At 37.1% G+C, this 22,065-nt stretch overlaps 2 protein-coding genes and 1 pseudogene across 2 annotated transcripts; 1 reads left to right on the forward strand and 2 right to left on the reverse strand.

Annotated features, from left to right (window-relative positions):
• Positions 1–4,478: 4,478 nt before the first annotated feature.
• On the reverse strand, positions 4,479–5,435 carry LOC120603114 (olfactory receptor 508-like). The gene has a single exon (XM_039863447.1). It carries the CDS (start codon positions 5,415–5,417, stop codon positions 4,479–4,481), a length of 939 nt encoding a protein of 312 aa, XP_039719381.1. The 5' UTR covers positions 5,418–5,435.
• Positions 5,436–5,816: 381 nt separating this feature from the next.
• LOC120603293 (uncharacterized) lies at positions 5,817–5,935 on the reverse strand (annotated as a pseudogene).
• Positions 5,936–14,868: 8,933 nt separating this feature from the next.
• LOC120603132 (olfactory receptor 1030-like) lies at positions 14,869–15,807 on the forward strand. Its single transcript, XM_039863454.1, has one exon. The coding sequence runs from the start codon at positions 14,869–14,871 to the stop codon at positions 15,805–15,807; it is 939 nt and encodes a 312-aa protein (XP_039719388.1).
• Positions 15,808–22,065: the final 6,258 nt, after the last annotated feature.

The following is a 22,065-nucleotide window of genomic DNA, read 5'->3' on the forward strand; positions in this document are numbered from 1 at the left end:
ATCTTTTAATTGGAGCATTTAATCCATTTATATTTAAAGTAATTGTAATAGATATGTACTTATTGCCATTTTATTATTCATATTTTTTTATCTTTTTCTTCTTAAAGAAGTCCCTTTAACATTTCTTATAATACTAGTTTGGTGATAATGAACTCTTTTAGCTTTTTCTTATGTGAGAAGCTCTTTATCTGTCCTTTGATTCTAAATGTTAACTTTCCCGGGTAGAGTAATCTTGGTTGTAGGTCCTTGCTTTCCTTCACTTTGATTATTTTGTGCCAGTCCCTTTTGACCTGAAAAGTTTCTGGGAGTTCCCTCATAAGCTCCTTATGGGAGCTCCCTTGTAAGTAACTAACTGCTTTTTTCTGACTGCTTTTAAGATTCTTTCTCTTGGCATGTTGATTTAATGATGTATCAACCTCTTTGGGTTTATCTTGTTTGGGACTCTCTGTACTCCCTGAGCTTTTATGCCTATTTGCTCCACCAGATTAGGGAAGTTTTCTGTTGTTATTTCTTCAAATAGGTTTTCAATTCCTTGCTCTCTCTTTCTTCTACTTCTGGTACCCCTATGATACAAATGTTGGTATGCTTGATGTTGTCCCAGAGGCCCCTTAAACTTTCCTCATTTGGGGGAAGGGAATTCTTTTTTCTTGTTGCTGTTCTGATTGGGTGTTTTCTGCTACCTTCTTTTCTAAATCGCTGATTTGATCCTCTGCTTCATCTAATCTGTTGATTCCCTCTAATGTAGTCTTCATTTCAGTTATTAATTATATTCCCTATTTCTGATTAGTTTTTTTTATATTTTCTATCTCTACTTGTATTTTTCCTATCTTTTTGTTAAAGTTCTTACTGAGATCATTGAACATCCTTATAACCAGTGTTTTGAACTCTGCATTTGATAGATTGTCTCCATTTTGTTTAGCTCTTTTTCTGGAGCTTTGTTCTCTTCTTTCATTTGGGACATGTTTCTTTGTCTCCTAATTTTGGCTGCCTCACTGTGTTTGTTTCTATGTATTAGGTATGGCTGCTATGTCTCCCAGTCTTAGTAGAGTGGCTTTACGTAATAGGTGTCTGGTAGGGCTCCGTAGCACAGTCTCCCTTATCACCTGAGCCAGGTTCTCTAGGTATGTCACCTGTATGGATTGTGTGTGCCCTTCTGTTGTAGTTGAGACTTGATTGCTCTAGGCACATCAATGAGAGGGATTGACCCTCAGGCTGATTGGTTGTGAAGACTTACCATGACTTCAGTGGAGGAATTGTTTTGCAGGGGCTGACCCTACAGAACAGGATTCACTTTAGTGGGTCTCTGGTGCCTGCCAAGTCTGCTTTTTAGATTGGTCATTTGTGGAGATGATTGAGTGGTTCTCTGGTATAGTCTGAAGCTGGCCACAGGACTGTTGGTTCTGGGGCCTCTTAGGAGGGGCTCTGGTGCAGGCCAAAGTCAGCTGCTGCCTGTGTCCCGCCTGGGGCCACTTGGTATGAACTACAAAGTGATCTGCCATGTGTGCTTGGCTTAGAGGTGCCTAGGAGAGGCTAAGCTGCGAACCAAGGCCGCCTGTTGTTAGTGCTGGGTTTAGATCTGCTAAACAAGATGTACAGGGCATGCTGAAGTCAGATGCCACTTGTTTGGGGTTTGTGAACCTTTGAGAGGTTTTAGGAAAGTCCTCAGCATGTGTTAAGACAGGCCATTTGTATGGAAAAGCCACTGGAAGCGTCTTAGTTGGGCCTACAAGTTGAGTGAGACAAGGTCTCAGGAAATCACCAGAGCGGAGCAGACAGTGATAGCTAGGTTGATGGAGACTCAGATACGGTGCCCACCTGCATGTACAGGCTGGGTGGTGAGAGAACTTAACTGAGGAACAATGGCATCTGCCAGTACTTCTGTCTGAGAGAAAGCCGCCCCTCCAGCCCTTTTCCTAAAGCCAGACAATTCAGTCCTCCCCATATGTCCCAGGTGCTTCTCGAACAGCTGCCCCAGTGTTGGAACTCAGAGTGAGTGAGTCTGTCAGTAAGGCCATGTGTGGTCCCTTTAAAAGGAACACCTGGGACTCCAGTCATCCTCTGTCTCACTCAGCCACAATCTTTGCTGGTTTTCACAGCCAAAAGTTATGAGGACTTCTCTTCCCAGCACTGGAACCTTGGACTGGTGTGGGGCTGGGACCCCTCGCTGCCCAGGGGGGACCTCCATGGTCAAGATAGCCCTCCCAATATTTAACCGCCACATGTGGGTACAGCACCATCCTATTCTGCATCTCTGTGCCTCCTACCAGTCTTATGGTGGCTTCTTCTGTATATCCTTATTTATAGAACTTTTGTTCAGCTAGACTTCAGGCGATTCTCCATGATGGTTGTTCCATACTTTAGTTGAATTTTGAGGTATTCATGGGAGGAGGCAAGAATAGCATTTACCTACTTCACCGTCTTGACCAGAAGCCCTGAATTCTTAAGCTTTTACATTTTCCCTGGTTCTTACAACTCACCACACTGCTGCTGGAAATCTCTCTTTTTTTTTTTTTCCAGAAAGTAGTACTGCAGCTCAAGTTCATAGTTTCTGCCTTGCCTACAGAATCTGTTCTGGTTTTCTGAGAGCATTCCATTTACTGGAGCTCGCTCTCACTGCACTCAGGAACACACACAAGAAGCCATCTGCAGAACACGGAGAGGTTAGGGTTTACCACTTTGTGTGTTAAGGGTGTCTGCAGGTCCAGATGGGGGCCCCTTGGTGAGGTCCTCCCAAAGGCTGTGGGTGGACTTCCCACTGAAGTACTGAGCACGTCAGTCAGCCTAACCATGTTCCTTTAATGCCCTTTAATATCGTCTGCCTCTATCCTGATCTCCTACCTCCCCCCAGTCATGGAGGTCCTACCTCATAGTACGGGTGCTGCTAGAGAGAGGGGGGTTTTCCAACAATGTCCTGCACAGCTAGGGAAGCCAGGCACTCACTCACTGTTCTCCCTTTCCTCCACCAGAGAAGGCACTGCCCACTAGTTCAGCCTCTTGCAGTGTTGTCTGGGGGGAGAAGGCACCAGCAAAGTTCCTCTTTCAGTCACCAATATGTCAAAACTCATATATATTTTTTCTCCAATGATGTGCTGGAGTAGCCCTCTGTAAGACTGGACTTCCACAAAGTCTCTCATCTATTGATTTCTGCCAAAGTCAGCACTCTTCAGGCTTTCCCTGAACAGGGCCCAGAGGGATTGGGGCAGGTTCACTGGCTCCTGCTAGTTTTGAAACCCTTACTGAGGTCTTTCTGCCTATTACTTCCTCCCACATTCTTTGATGTATGGGGTACTTGGTCCTACAACTCTCAATGAGACACTTTTGTTTGTAGACGGATGCCTATTTAGTTGTTTTAAAAGGAGGACAAAAAGGAGTGACATCTCACACTACCATGTAGGTATCACTCTGGACTTAATGTTGGAGACAGTAGATCATTACTGATGATTAAAAAGAAAAATTATGTTATAACTTGTATTAAGATTAATTTGGTGTTTACATTTTTATTAAAGGAAAAAGTAAGGTTTCTAAAAATGTTATTTCTTTTTTATTAAAAAAAAATATTCACATAGAAAAAACTGGAAGAAGAAACACAAAGAGGTATATAATAATATAAATAATTTTAAATTCTATAAATGAAACTTAGTCTGCTTTAAAAGAGCATTTTCAGGGTTATTTTCAATAATTTTGTGCAAGAAATTTCAGTAAATTATGTGCAAGAGATTGGAGAATTTCAATATTAGAGGCAATAGGATTAGAAGGAAGAGAAATGGTTTAACATACATTACAGAAGTATGCCATATTCATTAGACAAGATTGAAACAACCTAAAAATATCACTTTCTTTCTTCATCTAGAAAGGAGCCAGGTCATGACAATTAGCCCACAGTAGTCTTGGGAACTCTTTAATGTATTTTGTCAAATAGATTCCTGTAAAGAAAGAGCTGGTAACTAAATGGAGCTTTCAGATGTTTTCTGAGTTGGCTTGAGGAGGCTCACCTGCGGAGGTCCTGTGGAAGGAATCTTGTTAATGTTGCTCAGATCGCAGGGCAATGGAAGCTTTATAAGTATGAGAATCATTGATTTCAACCTTTACATTATCTGTACAGCATGGACACCATCTCTTTCAGATGACAAGATCTTGGATGGCATAATTGCACTTAATTTCCCATCCAAAGAGTTTCAGGTGCCTCTAGGTGTTAGTTCCAAAGACTGCATTCAAAGAGCATAGAACTTATTTGAAAATATTTGCTCTTGTAGATACAAGAAATGGTGGGTGAAGAAAGGATAAAGCACATATTTTCTGCTAGATGTTCCTATCTTAGTGAAACTCATTTATTCTTTACATTGAAAATTTTCTTGCGAATCACACAATGAAGTTTGTGGGTCTATATTGTGAATATATACTGAAATTTCCTTGGTATATTATCCATTTTTCTGAAGAAAAGGCCTTCTTTATATAATATTTATTATATATTTAGTATCTTATGACCACCAATGTGTTCTAGCCATCAATTTTCTCATTGCCTGTTTAACTTCCTTGTTTCTGAGGCTGTAGATGATGGGGTTCAACATGGGGATCACCACCATGTAGAACACAGACACCGCTTTGTTTTGTTCAGTTGAGTAGCTGGACTTGGGCATCACATAAATGAATGTTATGCTCCCATAGAACAGAGTGACCACTGCGAGGTGAGAAGTGCAGGTGGAGAAAGCTTTATGGCGCCCCTCAGTGGAATTCATTTTCAAGATGGAGAAAAGGATGTAGACATAAGACAGAGCAATGATAAACACAGTGACCACAATGATAGAGCCAGAAGAGATGGCTGGAATTATTTCAGAAATAAAATCCTGAGAACAGGAAAGCTTCAAAAGTGGTGAATAGTCACAGAAAAAATGATTGACTTTATTTGGCCCACAAAAGGATAGACTTAATAAACAGCCAGTAAATGTCCAAGCATTCACACATCCACCTAGGTAGGACATCCCCACTAAGAGAATGCAGATTCTGGGAGACATGTGGGTGGAGTAGAGCAGTGGTGAGCAGATGGCTACATAGCGATCATAGGCCATGGCAGCCAGCAGGAAGCACTCAGCTGTCCCAAATGTGACCCCAGAACAGAGTTGAGCTACACAGCCAGCAACATGGATAGAGGTTCCTTCCCTGAGGAAGCCCATGAGCATAACAGGTGTGACTGATGAGGTGTAACAGATGTCTACAAAGGCCAAGTGGCAGAGGAAAAGGTACATCGGGATATGAAGCTGAGGGCTACTTCTGATTAACATGATTATGCTGCCATTGCCCATTAAGGTGACAACATAGATTCCTAGAAACACAATAAATAAAATGACACACATTGTAGTATCCTCTGTTAACCCCAAAATAATGAACTCTGTTACAGCTGTATAGTTTCTAGTCCTCATCTGTACTGAAAATGGTGCCCACTGAAAGCAAAACAAATTGATATTAGAACAGAAGAAAATATTATAATGTACATACTTATATTTACAGAGGATATATAATAAATTACAAAAACATGACACTCTAGTGTAAATTTGGTAAGAAGTGTGTTCATACTTCATGTAAATACCTCATGTAAAACTTAATAGTAATACGTTTATTTGTATAAGGCCAGGAATACTTGGAAAAAAATTTTTTTAACTTTAGCAACTTAACCCATATTTACATCATGTTGTTAGGTTTTAGGTATTTCTTTCTTTTTTTTTTTCTTTTTTTTTTTTTTTTTGGCAAGGCAACCCTTGGTTGACCTCACAGATTACAAGGACCTTGTCAGCTTACAATCCCTTATGTTTTATTTTTTATGCCTATAGCACCTGATCTTCCTAGGTGGTCTCCCATCCAAGTACTAAGCAGGCCCGACTCTGCTTAGCTTCTGAGATCACACAGGATAGGGCTTGTTCAGGGTGGCATGGCCATAGACAGGTATTAGGTACTTCTTGAGCAATAAAGATCAACTAAAATTTTAGAAGAATAATATTTATTTTTCTTCAAATATTCATTATCAAGAAGATTGAACTCACACACACACACATGCACACATGCACACACAGCATCAAGCCATGGGCTCAGCCAGCTATATGTCACAGTTTTATTCTTAATAGAAATGCTTGAATAATGTTATTGTGAATTAAATGAACTGTAGAAAGCCACAACACATTATGAACACCTTGTAATTATGAGTCTGAACTTCAATTCCCAGCTTCTTTATCTTTGTTCAGGGCAGACCTGGAACTTAATATTAACTAAGTGTGGACCCTAGACTGAATAAAAGCTTAAAAATTTAAAGAAAATAGATGTCTTTGACACAAATTTAGTCAGTCATGAGTGCCATTATGACAAGGAAACAAAGTATTGTCGAAAATGCCATGAGCTTCGGAGCCATACAAGCCTGGGATGAAATTCCAATATAGCCATTGACCACCTACAGAATCTTAGACAATTTACATAGACTCTTCAACCCTTCATTACTTTGTTAAAAATATATATACTTCATAGGATTATTGTGTTGAATAAAATGATGTACATGATAACAGCAACCACGGCTCACAAAGGTAAGTGGATGCTCAACAAATGATTATTTCTTTAGAATAACCAAAACTTAACTTCTAATCAAAAATGAGAAAAAGCATTTCTGTATCAATATAAAAGGAAAATTATTACCTCCAGGTGTCGATACCTCAACAATAAGGACGAATGCCAAGGAATTGTCACTGTAGAGCAAGGCTATATTTATGAGATTTGGGGTCTTTTGGGATATAGTCCCTTGAGTACATTCTTTGTTTGTGAACATTCCAGTGAAAATCTATCAAGACAGAGAAAATTATAGGTATACATGTCTTGTCTAAGAACATCTAAACATTGTTTTGAGGGTGCAATAGTTTAAGAAAAATGGATTGGTAAATCATTCTAATTATTTTGGGACCCACAATAGTAAACATAGTGTACCAGATATAATATTAGGTTTTTTTTAATTTATTTTTTAATTAAATTTATTGGGGTGACATTGGTTAATAAAATTACATAGATTTCAAGTGTGCAGTTCAATAATACATCATCTGTATATTTCATTGCATATTCACCCCCATAGTTATAAAGAGGTCAAATATATAATTTCTTGTCAAAATAGAAGTGTTTAAAGGAAAAAATAAGTGATTATTTTTTATATATATTTCTAGATGATGCCACCTTTATTTTTTTAAATATTTTATTTTGAGATAATTGTAGATTCACGTGCAATTGTAAGAAATAATACAAAAATCCCATATACCCTTTACTGAGTTTCTCCAAATGGTAACATAATACAATAGCATTTTGAAAAGTTTGTCATATTATATCCCTCTCTGTCTCTAGTAATTTTCTTTGCACTGAAGACATTAATTCAGCCACTCTTGCTTTCTTTTCATTGATGTTTACCTGCTATATCTTTTTTCATCCTTTAACATTTAGCCAGTTTATATCATTATGTTAAGTTCTATAATAATTAAGGAGATGAGTATTTCAATTTTTGTTTTTCTCTTCAAGTTACGTACAAGTGTGTTTTAAGCTTGTACATTTACAAATTAAGTACATGGGAGAGTAGTATCCAAATAAATAATAATAGTACAATAACAAATGCAAAAGCAATACAAAACATGGGCAAAAAAAAAAAGAATTTAAAATTTTTAATTGGGCATGAGGAAGTATGAAGCAAAAAGATCCCCATAGTCAACTACATTTGCTTATGATAAGTTAAAAAGTCTGGAGACAATTATAAAGCCTAGCATTGCAATAATAGCCTTGAAATGTGAATTAGTTAATTAAAGCTTTAGTTCTACATATGCAATTGGTCAACAAAGTATATAAAGTCATATTGAAAACAGCAGGAAAAAAAAGGTTGTGAGGTTTCAGTCTAGTAATGAATGTTGTGCTAGCTCTTTGAATGTCTGTCCATGTAGAAAGAGGACACACCTGCAGTACGAGTCAAATAACAACATCTTATTATCTTATTCATTCATCTTTATCCATCTTATTATCATGCTTTAAATTTAATATGAAGAAGTCAATAGTGCCCCATATTTTAATATCAAACTTACATTTTACCCTGCACCATGTATAGCCTAGAATATCTTCCCTCTAACCAGAATAAAAACTCATAGATTTGCCTGCTATGAGTTACTTAAAAAGGCAAAATTGACTAGGAAAGGCCACTAACTATGTCTCCAGGTCTGACACAAACACACTTGTATTCTAGTTTCCTCCTCTGTGCTATGTATTAAGGAACTTGGCAAATGCTGAGAGACAGAAACATACTTTCTAATTGGAGAATGCTCTCACCTTAGCTCTGCCTTGCTTTGAATGCTGAGGTTGAGGGCGGTGTTTTGGCAACAATTCATTAAGGGCGGTTCTGAATCGCTGTAATTAATGACCTTGAGGACCAGGCTCTAATCTCTTTTCCCTAGTGGCCATGAGGAAAGACCAGATGCATTGATAAAGTGACCTGGCCACATCAGTGTATTGATTTACCCCAATTTCAATTCAGAAGGGGATGGGAAAGAGAGAGAGAAAGAGAGAGAGTCCTATAGGACCATTAGAACATTTGGTCACTGACCCGGTTTTGAATATGATTTTATTCCTTAATTTGATTCAACGGGAAATATTTAACAGTAGGAAAAATGATAACAGTAGGAGAAATTAAGACTGTTTTTCTCTTACATCATCTGTTGTAATAAATATGCTAGCCAAGGCCATCTCTTCTTGCAAGCAAAAATGTCCCATAGGTGTATCCTAGTCATACAATCTTTGCATAACCTTATCTAATTCCCTATAAAACATTAGCTGGACCCCCACCCCAGCCACAACTTCAAAGCCACCCAGTGCAGATGTCCTGCCAAAGGCAGTTAGGCTGTCTCCAAGCATTCAAGGATGGAGTCATCCTGAGAATATGCACCAAAGCATTATAACCTGATCCATCATTAGTTACCAGAATGATTTGGGGATTTTAATTCCCAAGGGTGGTTTAAATCAAATGTAAAATATCTCACAGAGACTCTGTAGAAGATGTTCCCTTGGTACCCAGGAAGCTCTGGAATAACAAAAGATAACAGACTCATTACACCTTAACTTTATAAATACTCACAAGTCAGTGTGGAAGACAAAAAACAAGCCTTCCAGCAAAATATGAAGAAGCCTCTTTTTCTGATTGGAAATACTCTAAGTGGATGCTTCCTGGACACTGGGAATCCTGACTGACTGTCCAATAGGTACTCAGTAAGTTCTATTCACTTCTAAGGCTGTTGTAGTAAACGCTATAAGGCAGCCAAGAGAAGGGTTTCAGTTCTGGGACTGTGAAGAGGACACAGAGCTTTAGTGTGCTTTGCTTCTCAGAGAAGCAAATGGGGAAGGACTGGTTGACTCTTACTTGGAAAAACTGGGATTTTTTTTTTCTGTCAGTATATTCCATGAGGAAACAATAGCAGGGACCTGTTAAACTCATGAAGCCTCTGAAATTGCATGCAAAATTTTATGAGTGTAATTTCTTAGGAACAGATACTTAGCTTTCATCAGATTCTCAAAGTAGTTCATGTGCCCCTCCCTTCCCAGAGGTTAAGAATATTTCCTAGATTATTCAACAAAGTAGTCTGAATTGTTCAAGCAATGAATAGTAAAACACAAAACAACACTCTGAATTGTCAAACATTGACTATATTAGTAAAACAATAAATGTTACAAGCAACTACACAACGAAAAAGCATCACTGAACTCATCCTAATATGCTTAAAGTTTTCTCACAGGAGTTCAAATTGGTTCAAAAAAATAGAAAAAATAAAATCATGAAATTAATAAATACTGAGGAATCATAAATGGTGAGGCAGTATGATTTAAGCTGAGGGCTCTGGAATCAGCCCACCTAGTTTCAGATCCTGGCTCATGTACTTTATCTATTTTGTGAATTTGGAAAACTATTGAATATTTCTATGTCTCAGATTTATTATTTTCTTTTTCCTGGAATTTGTCATCAAGCCTAATTATATTCTAAGAACTGTTAGCCTAAACATTGATGTTATCAATAAGCTTCAACCTTAATTGCCCTTAAAGAAAATCAGAGTATATACTGGGAAAAAAGAAAGTTTTTTGAAATGCAGAAAAGCATCTTCCTAGGATAAATGATGAATAAATATTTACCTAATGCATTTTTAAAATTTAGAAATTAGAATGCATTAACCACATCTTAGAAATTTCAGAGGCAAATGTACAATCACATCAATAATAACATAGTAAAAATCTATCACACAAGAGCTGTTGAATAAACCAGAGTCTGCCCACTGGCTTCTTGGGTTCTTTCAGAGTTACTAAACCATTGCATTTACCAAACCAAACCAGTCACAATCTGAAGTGAGAACCACTGTACAGACAGTCCCTGACTTATGTTGGTTTGACATGTAATTTTTTGACTTTACAATGGTGGGAAAATGATTTGTATTCAGTAGGAACCATACTCCAAATTTTGAATTTTGGTCTTTCCTGGGCTAGCAATATGTGATACAATACTACCTTGTGATGCTGGGCAATAGTTGTGATCCGCAACTCCCAGTCAGCTGTGTGATCTCAGAATAAACAGCCAGTGCTCTACGGTGTACTGTGTTGCCAGTGTTTTTGGATATTGTGTCCTGTGTTTTTGTACCCAATCATGTCTGCAAAATGCCCATTTGTGTCTCTTGCTTCTGGTGAGAAAAGAGGAAGGCAGTTATTGAGCGAAACTCAGGGTAATTGCCCAACTATACGCTAATGTGAGTATTCTGAGCACATTTAAGGTAGGCTAGGCTAAGCTATGATGTTTGATAGGCTAGGTGTGTTAAATGTATTTTCAACTGATAATATTTTCAACTTATGATGGGTTTATCAGGACATAACCTCGTTGTGAGTCAAAGAGCATCTGGAGCAGGAAGACTTGGCCATTTCTAGAAATGAATTCAAGAGAACGTTTTCCTGCCTATAGAACAGCTGTCCCCAAACCTCGGGCCACAGGCTAGTACCAATCCGTGGCCTGTTAGGAACCAGGCCACACAGCAGGAAGCGAGCAGTGGGCAAGTAAGCGAAGCTTTATCTATATTTGCAGCCACTCCCCGGCACTAGCATCACTGCCTCAGCTCCACCTCAGATCATCAGGCATTAGATTCTCATAGGAATACCAGTACCTGGTGCCAAAAAGGTTGGGGACCACAGCTATAGATGGCACAGAATCCTGAACAACAAACATTGTAGTTAGTAAGATTGTTTCCTTGTCTGAAGATCTCGAGGTTTGGGTTTTGTTTTGTTTTTTTAAGCTATTATTAAGAGAGATAAGACTATAAGAAAATGGGTCACATCTAACATAATACAGAAGTTTCATAAACAGCCATATTTAAAAGACTCCTTACCATTTCTTGATATAAGCTAGCCTGAACGTCAGGGCACCTAAGACTGCTGTTCCTCTCCTCGGCCCTTTAAGTTACGCTTTTCCCAAAGGTTTGTCCTTGAACCCTTTTCGTTAACTATTTTTCTCTCCCCGAATGATCTCATTAATTTCCATAGCTTTTGTCTATTGATGACTCCCAAATCAGTATCACTAGCTCTGATTGTGTGACAGACATCCACCATCCCCTCAAACTGAATTCAACATCTTTCTCTCCTACTCCACTCTTAGCTTTTCTCTTGTTACTAAAAGCACTACCTCACAGTAACATTGTTAAAAATAAATGCAGTGAGAAATTTTGCTCTTATTTTTACCCTTCAGTGATATTTTCAACTTTTGGATTCTGTGATATTAATTTTGGTACATATGTGTATTTTGTGTCAGATTTTTATAGGAAAAAGATGAGGTAAAATTAAATTAAGCCATCAGTTCTTAGGTTATCATTATTCTGTTCTCCCAGATTTGAAAACTGAATCTCAGTCCATTGCCAGGTGACACAGATTCTGCCTTTGAGGTATCTCTCATTCCTTTCTCCTTTCTTCATTCCTGCCATCATTTCCTTAGGTCAAATCTTTATTGTCTCTGACATGGAAAACCACATAACTGGTGTTCCTACTGACAGCTCCCTCCCTTTGCGCATACTGCCAGATTAATCCCCTGAAATGTCTAGCCACTTTACTGCTCAAATGTTTAATGGGTCTACATTCACTACTGAACTAGTTATTAAAATTTCCCTGGCATGTGAAACTCTTCATAATATGGCACGCCTTAGCCCCATCCAATTAGTTTCTCACTAATCTCTTTCATTCGTACTTGCTTTTATCCAAAAGGATGCTCGCAGTCCCCAAAAATGCTCTGAGCTGTTCTGACTCAATTGTTCCCTCTTAAAATACTCTCCTCTAATCCACCTTCCACATTTTGAGGTCCTTTTCATCTTCCAGTGACCTTATCAGTTCATTTCAAAGGCTGCCTACTCACTACAGGATATAGACAAACTCCTTTTAATGGGTAACAGCCCTCAACTACCTACTCCAGACATGCATTTCTAGCCATGTTTCTTATCACTCACAGGCAGTACTAACTACCCTTTGACCCAGACAAAAGGGACCCTACCTTGGTCACATTCTTTAGGGCAATTCTGGGCCTCTTTCTACTGTACCACACCCCATGGGACAGGTGCCCACCTAGAATCCATTCTATCCATATCTTCTAGACCATCATCCAGGTAACAGGATCCTAAAATCCCTTGTCCAAGTGTGGACTCTAACTTACTTCCAGAGTCTCTTTCCCCGATCACCTTTGTAAGGGTGAACCACACTGCTAATGGTCACACACCTAGGCCTTAAGGGTAACCAAGGGATGGCTGTTTTCAGAGGTGTGAACAGAGCACATACATGTAGGCTGCCACATCCACCTATATGCAGCCATGTGTGTGGGCTGGAGACAGTTTTCTTCACCACCTCATTCTAGAGTGGAACTCTAAGAATCTCAATTATTCTTCCTTCCAGATTACTATAAAGTTATATTTGAGGGAGGGTAGGATATATTTTATTAATTCATTATCTTTAGTTTTTAACTTTTGCATATTAAGCGTATGATATACGGACCTCCTTGCCCTGGGCCCTTACCAATGCCAGATGCAGGCCTTGCTCCTAGGGAGCCTATATTTAACTATACCAAATATTTTTAGTTCTTTATTGCTTATCTTTCTCAAATATCCATTGCATTACACAGACTAGTCTCACAGTTCGTAATGCCTGAGAGTCTCCTTATACTCCTGAAGCATCCTTTAAGAAGTTGAAAGGTAAAAATTATGATCATTGTCACTTTCTAAATATTTCTCTGGAGGTACTAGCCAATACTATTAGAGAAAGGAATGAGAGATACTATGTAGAAGTGAGGGAGGAAATTCATATCCTTTTCATATTATATGAATTTTCATTTGAAAAACTCAAGACAATCAACTAAAACACTGTCTTCAAATGATAAGGAACTATATAAAGGAAATAGTTATAAAATTAATTTACAAAACTCAATAGCTTTCTTATATGTAAATAACACTTAACCCACAAAATAAAAAAATATGTATTTTATTTACAATAGCTACAAAAAGATAAAATACCTGTAAATAGACTTTAAAGAAATATGTAAGATGTTTATCTGTAAAGTTTAAAGAAAACTTTAAAACTACTCAAGAAAGCCTTTAATAAATCAAATACATACCTTAGTTATAGAAAGAAGATTTGATTGTAAAGATGTCAGTTCTACCCAAATCAACATATTGATTCAATGCAATAGCATTCTAAATACAAACAGAATTTTTTTTTCTTTTTTGGAATTTGATAAAGTAAAGCCAAAGTTCATCTGGAAAAATATACAAGTGAAAGTAGTCAGAAAATTTGCTACTAGATATTAAAATCAATTATATATTTATTTTATTTAAATATTTGTTCCTTGTTCTAGAAGAGACTACAAAGAAAATGAATCAGAAATTGACCTATACCATACAATAAGGCGGGAGTTTTAAATCAACAGAATCAGCTGGAAATGATTTCACTATCAAATGGCATTAGCACACTTGGCTTCCTATTTGGAGAAATAAATAAAAAGAGTTGATTATCTTATTCCTTATATCAAAATTAAATTCTAGATCAATCAAAGGTTGTAATGTAAAAATGAAATCTGGTAAAGCTCTAGAAGAAAACACGAGATACTTTTTAAAAATTATTTTAAATTGAGGAAGGCTTATCTAACCATGTCACAAAGATCAGAATTCAAAAAGAGAAAGACTGATAAATTTGACATCAAACCATTGAAAATTTGCTGCATAACACAAAGAAAAATTGCCATACCATTGTTAAGTGACAAACCAAAAACTAATTTGCAATAGGTATATCAAACAAATGGCTAATTTCTATAACAAAGAGCCCATGTAAAGAAAAAGCTTAGAAGACCAACAACATAATAAAAAATTAACAAAGGAACTTAACTGACCAATCATAGAAAAAGAAATACACTTGCAAATAATTGTTTAAAAAAATGCTAACCTCTACTCATAATTTTTTAAAAAACATACAAATCAAGAGGACATGAGTTGCTAATATTCACCCTCACAGTGGCAAAGGTTTAAAATTTGATAAAACTGGGTTTGTGAGAAAAATCACAATTCTCGTATAATATTGTTGGGTGTATAACTTTGTGCAACTTACCTGGAGGTCAATTGTTAATCATCAAAAAAAATGAATGCACTCAAACTTTTCTTAGTCTGTTTTAGCAGAATAAATGACAGCCTTTGATCATGGAGATTGGGAAGCCCAATTTTTGTTATCTGGTACTGGAACAAAGAGGTAAGAAGCTTTTGTTTTTAAGTATCTAATCATTGTGAAGCCATATTTCTTCTTTTTTTATCAAGAGAGAACAAAATGGCAAGAGGCAATCACACCAAAGTGACAGAATTTGTCCTCATGGGATTCACAGATCGTCCTGAGCTTCAGCTTCCTCTCTTTGTGGTGTTCCTGGTAATTTATCTCATCACCCTGGTGGGAAACCTTGGCATGATCCTGCTCATCAAGGTGGATTTCAGGCTCCACACTCCCATGTACTATTTCCTCAGTCACCTGTCGTTCATTGATCTTTGTTACTCATCTTCCATAGGGCCCAAGATGCTGCAAAATTTATTGGTGAAGAAAAAAACCATCTCCTTTTTTGGCTGTTTTGCTCAGCTATACTTCTCCAGTGCTTTTGCCACTACTGAATGCTTCCTTTTGGCCACAATGGCCTATGACCGCTACATGGCTATCTGCAACCCCCTGATTTACACAGCCATTATGACTCAGCGAGTCTGCAGGGAGTTGGTGATAGGGGTCTATACCTATGGCTTCCTAAACTCTATGATACAGACAATTCTGACTTTCCAGTTGTCTTTCTGTGACTCCAACATCATCCACCATTTCTACTGTGCTGACCCCCCACTCCTTGCCCTCTCCTGCTCTGACACCCACAACAAAGAAAAGCAGCTCTTGATCTTCTCTGCAGTAAACCTCACTGGGTCCCTCCTGACTGTCCTCATCTCCTACATTTGCATTCTCTTTTCGATTATAAAAATCCAGTCTTCCGAAGGCAAATGCAAAGCATTTTCCACCTGTGCCTCCCACCTTACTGTGGTCATCATCTTCTATGGAACACTGTTTTTCATGTACCTGAGGCAACCCAAAGCAGGGAATTCATGGAAGTACAACAAAATGGTTTCTGTGTTTTATAGTCTTGTAATTCCCATGCTTAATCCCCTGATCTACAGCCTGAGGAACACGGAAGTAAAGGACACCCTTAAAAAGATGATAGAGGGCAAAGGGTCACAGTGAGCGAGTTAAAAAAATGTAGTATTGGGAAGGTATGATGTACTGACACTGTATGACCAATCTGGTTGAAATTTAGCAGGCCAGTGCTATTCAATCAGGAAGCAAAGTATCGATCAAATTTCAACTTTTTAATGACCAAAAGTACTAGGCCACTTACTTGACATAGAAATATTTAATCCAGCTAATTATGATGGACTAATCAGAATTCACAAGCTAAACTGTTGATAACTGTGTCCTTCATATGTTCAAAATAAGTGGCTTTCTACCGATTAGGTGATAATATGACTTCTAAATTCAAAAAGAGCCTAACAAACAACAAGCTGGGTACAAAACCCATACATGAATGTTTATGTTGTTAGAAACAGTTTCCAGCTTAAAACAGGCTATATAGTAGCAAATCATGTGTTAATCTTAAAAACATAGTTCTTTATAACATTGCTATATATGGTGAAGTTTCAAGATCAGATCATAAAGAGCTTATTTAATCTAAATGTAGTTGAAATACTGCATGCTTAAAGCGAACAATAGGGAAAATAGTATTACAACAATGAAAAGGGAGGAAAGAATTTAAAAACTATAAATCTGTTAAATGTGGGGTTTATTTTATTGTTTTTTTTTTTAGAGAAGAAAGTTTAATTAGAAGAGTTAGAGAGGGTTTAGGGTACTTTCAGAGATCATTTATTCAAGTGAGCTAAATAAGAGAAGTTATAAATATTTAACTATTTTTAATTTCAAAAGTGGTCATTTATTCAACTGACAGGGTTTAATTTTTCAAGTCTCTGAAAAGTACAGGTACAGTGATTTTGGAGTGAGGGGGATGTGAGAAGGAAAAGAAGTCATCATGAGCTTAAAAAAGAGAAAGAGAAGTAAAGAAAAAGAAGGAAGGCAAGAGCTGAGAGTTTCCTGAAGCAACCAGGCCAGAGTATGAATGTTTCTAAGCAATGAAATATTGTCTTAAATAATTTGGATGACTTAGAGAAATATTTTAGTGTTGCAGCATTTTCCATGTACTTTATTTCTCTTTTTACAGATCTGATATTCCAACATTCTTGGAGATAAATCTGTGTAAATTCTTGCTGTTGGTGGGGATAGGTGAAAAATTTTTTTATTTTTTTTAATTAGGCAAAAATATAAGCACTTTATGGTTTTTCTAAGTCTCAATTTCAATACTTCTTTTAAAAATAATCATTAAGACACACACGTTTACCATAAAACATTAGATTTTTTCCTTAAACTGTTTTCAAGTGTCATTACTATTTTGACTTATTTTTTTTTTTAATGTCTAAACATATATCACCAATCGCTTACAATTAAGTTTAAAATTAATCAGGAAACTAAGGGATTCCTGGTGCACCCAAATTAACTCTTCAGATGATATGGTAGAATCTTTGTTTTATTGCTGCTTATGATCTAGTAATTTAGAAAAATTAAAAATAGTTAAATATTTATAACTTCTCTTATTTAGCTCAGAAATCCTTTCCGGAGAGTTGAGTTACAAACTGTATTCTTAAACACTTGGGGATGGGGTGTTGGCTGTGGTTAAAAGGAAAGACAATACCAGAGGAACAGAGTGAGGATAGGTGTGAAGTGAGCCCAGGAGGTAGCAGAGTTTGCACAGGTGTAACGAACAAGAGAGGAGCAGGCAAAGTGGGCAGGATAATGCTGAAGGATAATGTGAAAGAGATTATTAGATCATGAGCTCCTTGAGACTTAGCAGGTTATCTCTTCATTCTGTACCCCAACACCTACCACAGCTCCTGGCACAGAACAGACACATCATAACTGTTTGCTGAACCAAACTGAACTCTTCTATATTTATTTTTAATTCCAACGGATGGATGGACATAGTGCCCTGTGGTTGGAAAGTAACAGAGAGAAGGAAGTTAAGAGGGTTATGACAAGAAGACTGTTTTTCTATAATCCCCCAATAAGGCTAACATTTTTAAGGCAGGAAGACATATGAGGGCAACAACATAACCTGGTATATGTATTGGGAAGGTGGTAGTAGCTAGAATTGTCAAAGGACCATGACAGGCAAGGGACTGTTAATATAGTGAGATAAAGAAAATGAGCAGGTACCTAGGATGTACTTAGATGGGAAAGTATGTTTTGAATAAAAAACCACATCCATTTCTCAATTTTTTACAAGCTTCTTTCATATAAGTTTAGTTGAGAAAGAAAAAAAACACAGTAAATAGATATCACATATTTTAATACATGTCTCTTAGCAAGTGAATTATACTCATGTTTTTAAAGGAATATTCGGTTGGTCTAAGAGTACATTTCTCTTTTTAGAGAAAACTGAAGAAAATATGTCTGTCACAGGACCTTTCCCATAATGCCTTCCCAGCAATTGAACTTGTATGCTTTGTTCCATGTGTTTCCTTGATTTCCTGTAAAGAAAAGTAGAAAATTGAGAATAATGTGTTTTTAGATTATGAAGGATATAAATACATGTCTTTCTAAATTGCCTAAAGACCTAAAGAGCAGCGAGATATTGTGGGGAGGGGAGGGAGAGGTGGGGGAGGGGGCTGAATCAGCTAAATTTTGAGCTAATATTTTCTATTTCTTTAATCACTGGGGCACCTTAGTCTTATAAATTTATCTCCCTGATTTGGGCCTTATAGTAAGAAAATTCTTTAATCAATTATTTATATTTTTTTAAAAATATAGCACACTATAAACATGTGTAGTATTAAAATAAGAATATTTAAGCCATAAGGGAAACCAACACGCTTATGCATCTTTGTTCACTCATAAAGTGAGGCTATTTCAGTCAGTACTGACAACAACTATCCTAATTTTTCAGCCCAGAATGAACTAATATCTTCTGAATAAGTAAATGTTACCAAAATAATGAAAATTATACCTTTATCAGATTTTAAGTCTAACATTTCATTAAAAGTGAAAATAAAATTACTCTCATATATAAATAAAATGTAAATTCATTTTCCTCCTGGTAATCCTAAAAATTATTGTTATTTGCCAGCATTCAATACATAGACAATTTCCATTTACAAATCTAATATGTAACTGAAACGTGATATATGCGTATGTATATATAAATTTATACTTATTTGCAGATTAAAGTGCTGAATATTTCCATCAAGTTAAGTTTAAAGTTCTTCATTCTCTTCAATTAATACTCTATTGATTTGTCATGCTTAGAAACATGCCCAAAGGATTTTTTATATTGATTATGAAAAAGGAAACACAAGAAGGCAAATACTATTCGTTTTATTTCATATTATTTGATGTATATATGTATTTCATAGACTTAAGAATTTTTAAATCCCAAATATGTGCCCCCAGATTTCAAACTCTGCCCCGGATAAATCTGGCATTGTTCAGAGAGCAAGGTGGAATAGGAAGATATTAATCAGTGCCTAAGAGTGGTCCCATCTGCAATTAAGTGATATATCTGCCAGAGAGATAGGGAGCTCATGATGTCAGAACTTGAGGAGCTTAGGCTCCTGAAAGGTTAACAGAGTTAGCCTATTCTTCCAAGCTCTTCTTCTGCTGCTGTAAAAACACAAACATTTTCTAAATAACTGGAACTTCCATCTCTGGTAAGATAAGGCAAATCAGAGTGAGGAAATGATCATCTTTATTTTTTAAAATCATAATTATCTCTTACTTCATTGAAACTGCTTAACTGGTTTAACAAAGAGTTTCCATAAGGTTTTATTCTGTGGTCTCAAAATGTTTTAATCCTACAAGCTCACGTTCTTTGTTTGGGTGCATTGGCCACTCTGGCACCTGGACACCTACCAACTTCTGCCTCTCTTTACAGGCAGTCCTGTTTGCTCACTACATTGGACTTGGTAGAAGGAGCAGGGATAGAACAATGAAATAGCCAGGCTCAAGTACTCTCCAGCCTACCTTTGGCTCATCCTCAGCTATAGAGAGATACTACACGACTGCAGGTTTCTCATACTTGGACAAGAGTAGGGAGAGCTCCTAAGTCCATCTCTGCATTTCCCATGGAAGTCTTTTATTCCATTTTTATTGTCTTTCCTCATAAAAAGAACCATTTTTTCATTCTCTTTTATCCCTATCATCTCCTGTTACAGCCAAAAGCCAATATCATGAATAGTAGTACATCATCATGAAAAGCTTATCATCTGCCTTAGCAAAAGTAGCAACTAGCTTACTTATAAATCTTTCAGATGCAGAATTTAAAATAATGTTAAAATTAATGTAATAATAGAAAGGAAACTTTAATGTTATTTATATTGGGGTAGTCATATTCATCGTATTTATAAAGAAATGTTAAAACGTCTTTCACAAATATTGGACTATCTTTCCTTCTTATATTTACCACAAATCACAGATAGGTCTCAAAGTATTCACAGGCACAAATTAATGACTCTATTGGCTTTAAGAGTATAGTTTTGTCTGCTCTACTTTAACTAATTAGGTGTTAAAACACTGTCCACTAAGCTTTTATCTCCTGGCCTATTCATATTTCCCTGTACATTGAATTGTTAGATTTATCAGAAGGTGTGCCTATGTGATCACTTCACTAAACCTGTTACTCACTTCTGGTAACCTCTGTAAATCCACATTCGGGAACTACATGATAGATGCCTTCATGCCAAGCAAGAGAAGTAAATCATGCTGAGCCTGAAAAAGATACGTGGTCTGAGAAGTGAAGATTTTGCTTACATCAACAAAAAGAATGTGGCCTCAAAAAGTAGAGCTTCAAAGCCTGTAGTTGTGCTGATGGTGTATTAAGGAAGAGACTGGATAGGGAACTCAAAGTCTAGCTTGAGTCCTAGGTTTACTCTGATATCAGTCAAGTGGCTTATCCATCTGAGCCTTAGCTTTTTCATTTAGAATATGAGGAGAATAACACCTTGCATGATTACTAAAGGATAAAATAGTGTAGGGTATGACAAAGTGTATTTTAAACATTTAAAAGTATAAAACTTTTATTTTTAAAAAACAGACTCTACCACTTCCGACTAGGGTTCAAATTTCAGAATCTTTTATTTAGAGCAAGTATTTAGAAAATTCTTGCCTGAAAATTATTTTTCACAAAATATAGAAGTTTGCGTATGCCTTCAGTAATAGATTTTCTTCATTTCACCTGCTTGATTGGAAAACTTGGTACAGCCCATTACTAATTTACAGGAAGGCAAGTCCTAATGCGGGTCAGTGATTTAGAACATGAACACACTTGTCTCCTGGGAACACACCATAAAAGTCTTCTTAATTCCTAATAAATCTCCACTGACATTTCTTTTGCCTCGAACCACTACAGTTCACATATTATAGGTCAAAGGTCTGACATTCCAAGATGAGCCACTAGGAACTCCTCTAGTTGCTACAACTACAGCTGTGGAAGGTAGCATTCTCTTCTCCAGGGCTGTGAACTTCTGCTGGTCTCACCCCAGCCTATTAAAGAACAATTAGGAGCGAGCTGTGGGATGGGGCAATGGGGACATCTCACTTACTCTCTCTTGGCCTCTGTTTGCATTATCAGTAAGCCTGTAAGAAGTTGGGAGGAAATAGCAAGAGAGTTAAGGTCCTACAGAAGCCTCTTCCCTACCTTCTGTCCCCTCCACTGCTCTCCATCTTCCCACAGCAGGGCTGCTAGGATGGGAATTCCACTTCCTCTCTCACACTCATTACCAAGAAAGTATTTGTGTGAGGAAAAGGTGATGATGATGATGATAATTATGATGATGACGATGGCAGTGTGTGTGTGTGTGTGTGAAAAGAGAGAGAGAGAAAGAGAGAAAGAGAGAGAGAGAGAGAGAGAGAGAGAGAGAGAGAGATACAGGGCAAGATTGCATTTTGGAGGAGGGTGATTCCAGGCCAAGATGTGAGAGGATCTGAAGCTAGGCAGGAGGGGAGGAAAGGAAGCAGGAAAGAGGGCTGAAGAGAAGCTGTGTCATTTCTCAGACTCTATGGAGATGCCAGCTATTGTTTTACTTCTTTGAGGAAGAAGATAAAAATTTTCATGTGCTGATGAACCATACAGGAAAATACAGTAGATGCTCAAAAAAAGTTAACTGAATCTCGGTTTAATCTACTCTCTCAATCTTGCCCTGTATCTCTCTCTCTCTCCTACACACACACACACACACACACACACACACACACACTGCCATCGTCATCATCATAATTATCATCATCATCATCACCTTTTCCTCACACAAATACTCTCTTGGTAATGAGTTCAAAATCTTAATGATCAAATTGATCATTATCTTCTACTTCGTAGCCAACTTCTGCTTTTTCCAATTTTATTCA

This window comes from Pteropus medius, unplaced genomic scaffold (genome assembly GCF_902729225.1).
Source record: "Pteropus medius unplaced genomic scaffold, Ma_sr-lr_union100, whole genome shotgun sequence".
NCBI classification, from domain to species: domain Eukaryota; kingdom Metazoa; phylum Chordata; class Mammalia; order Chiroptera; family Pteropodidae; genus Pteropus; species Pteropus medius.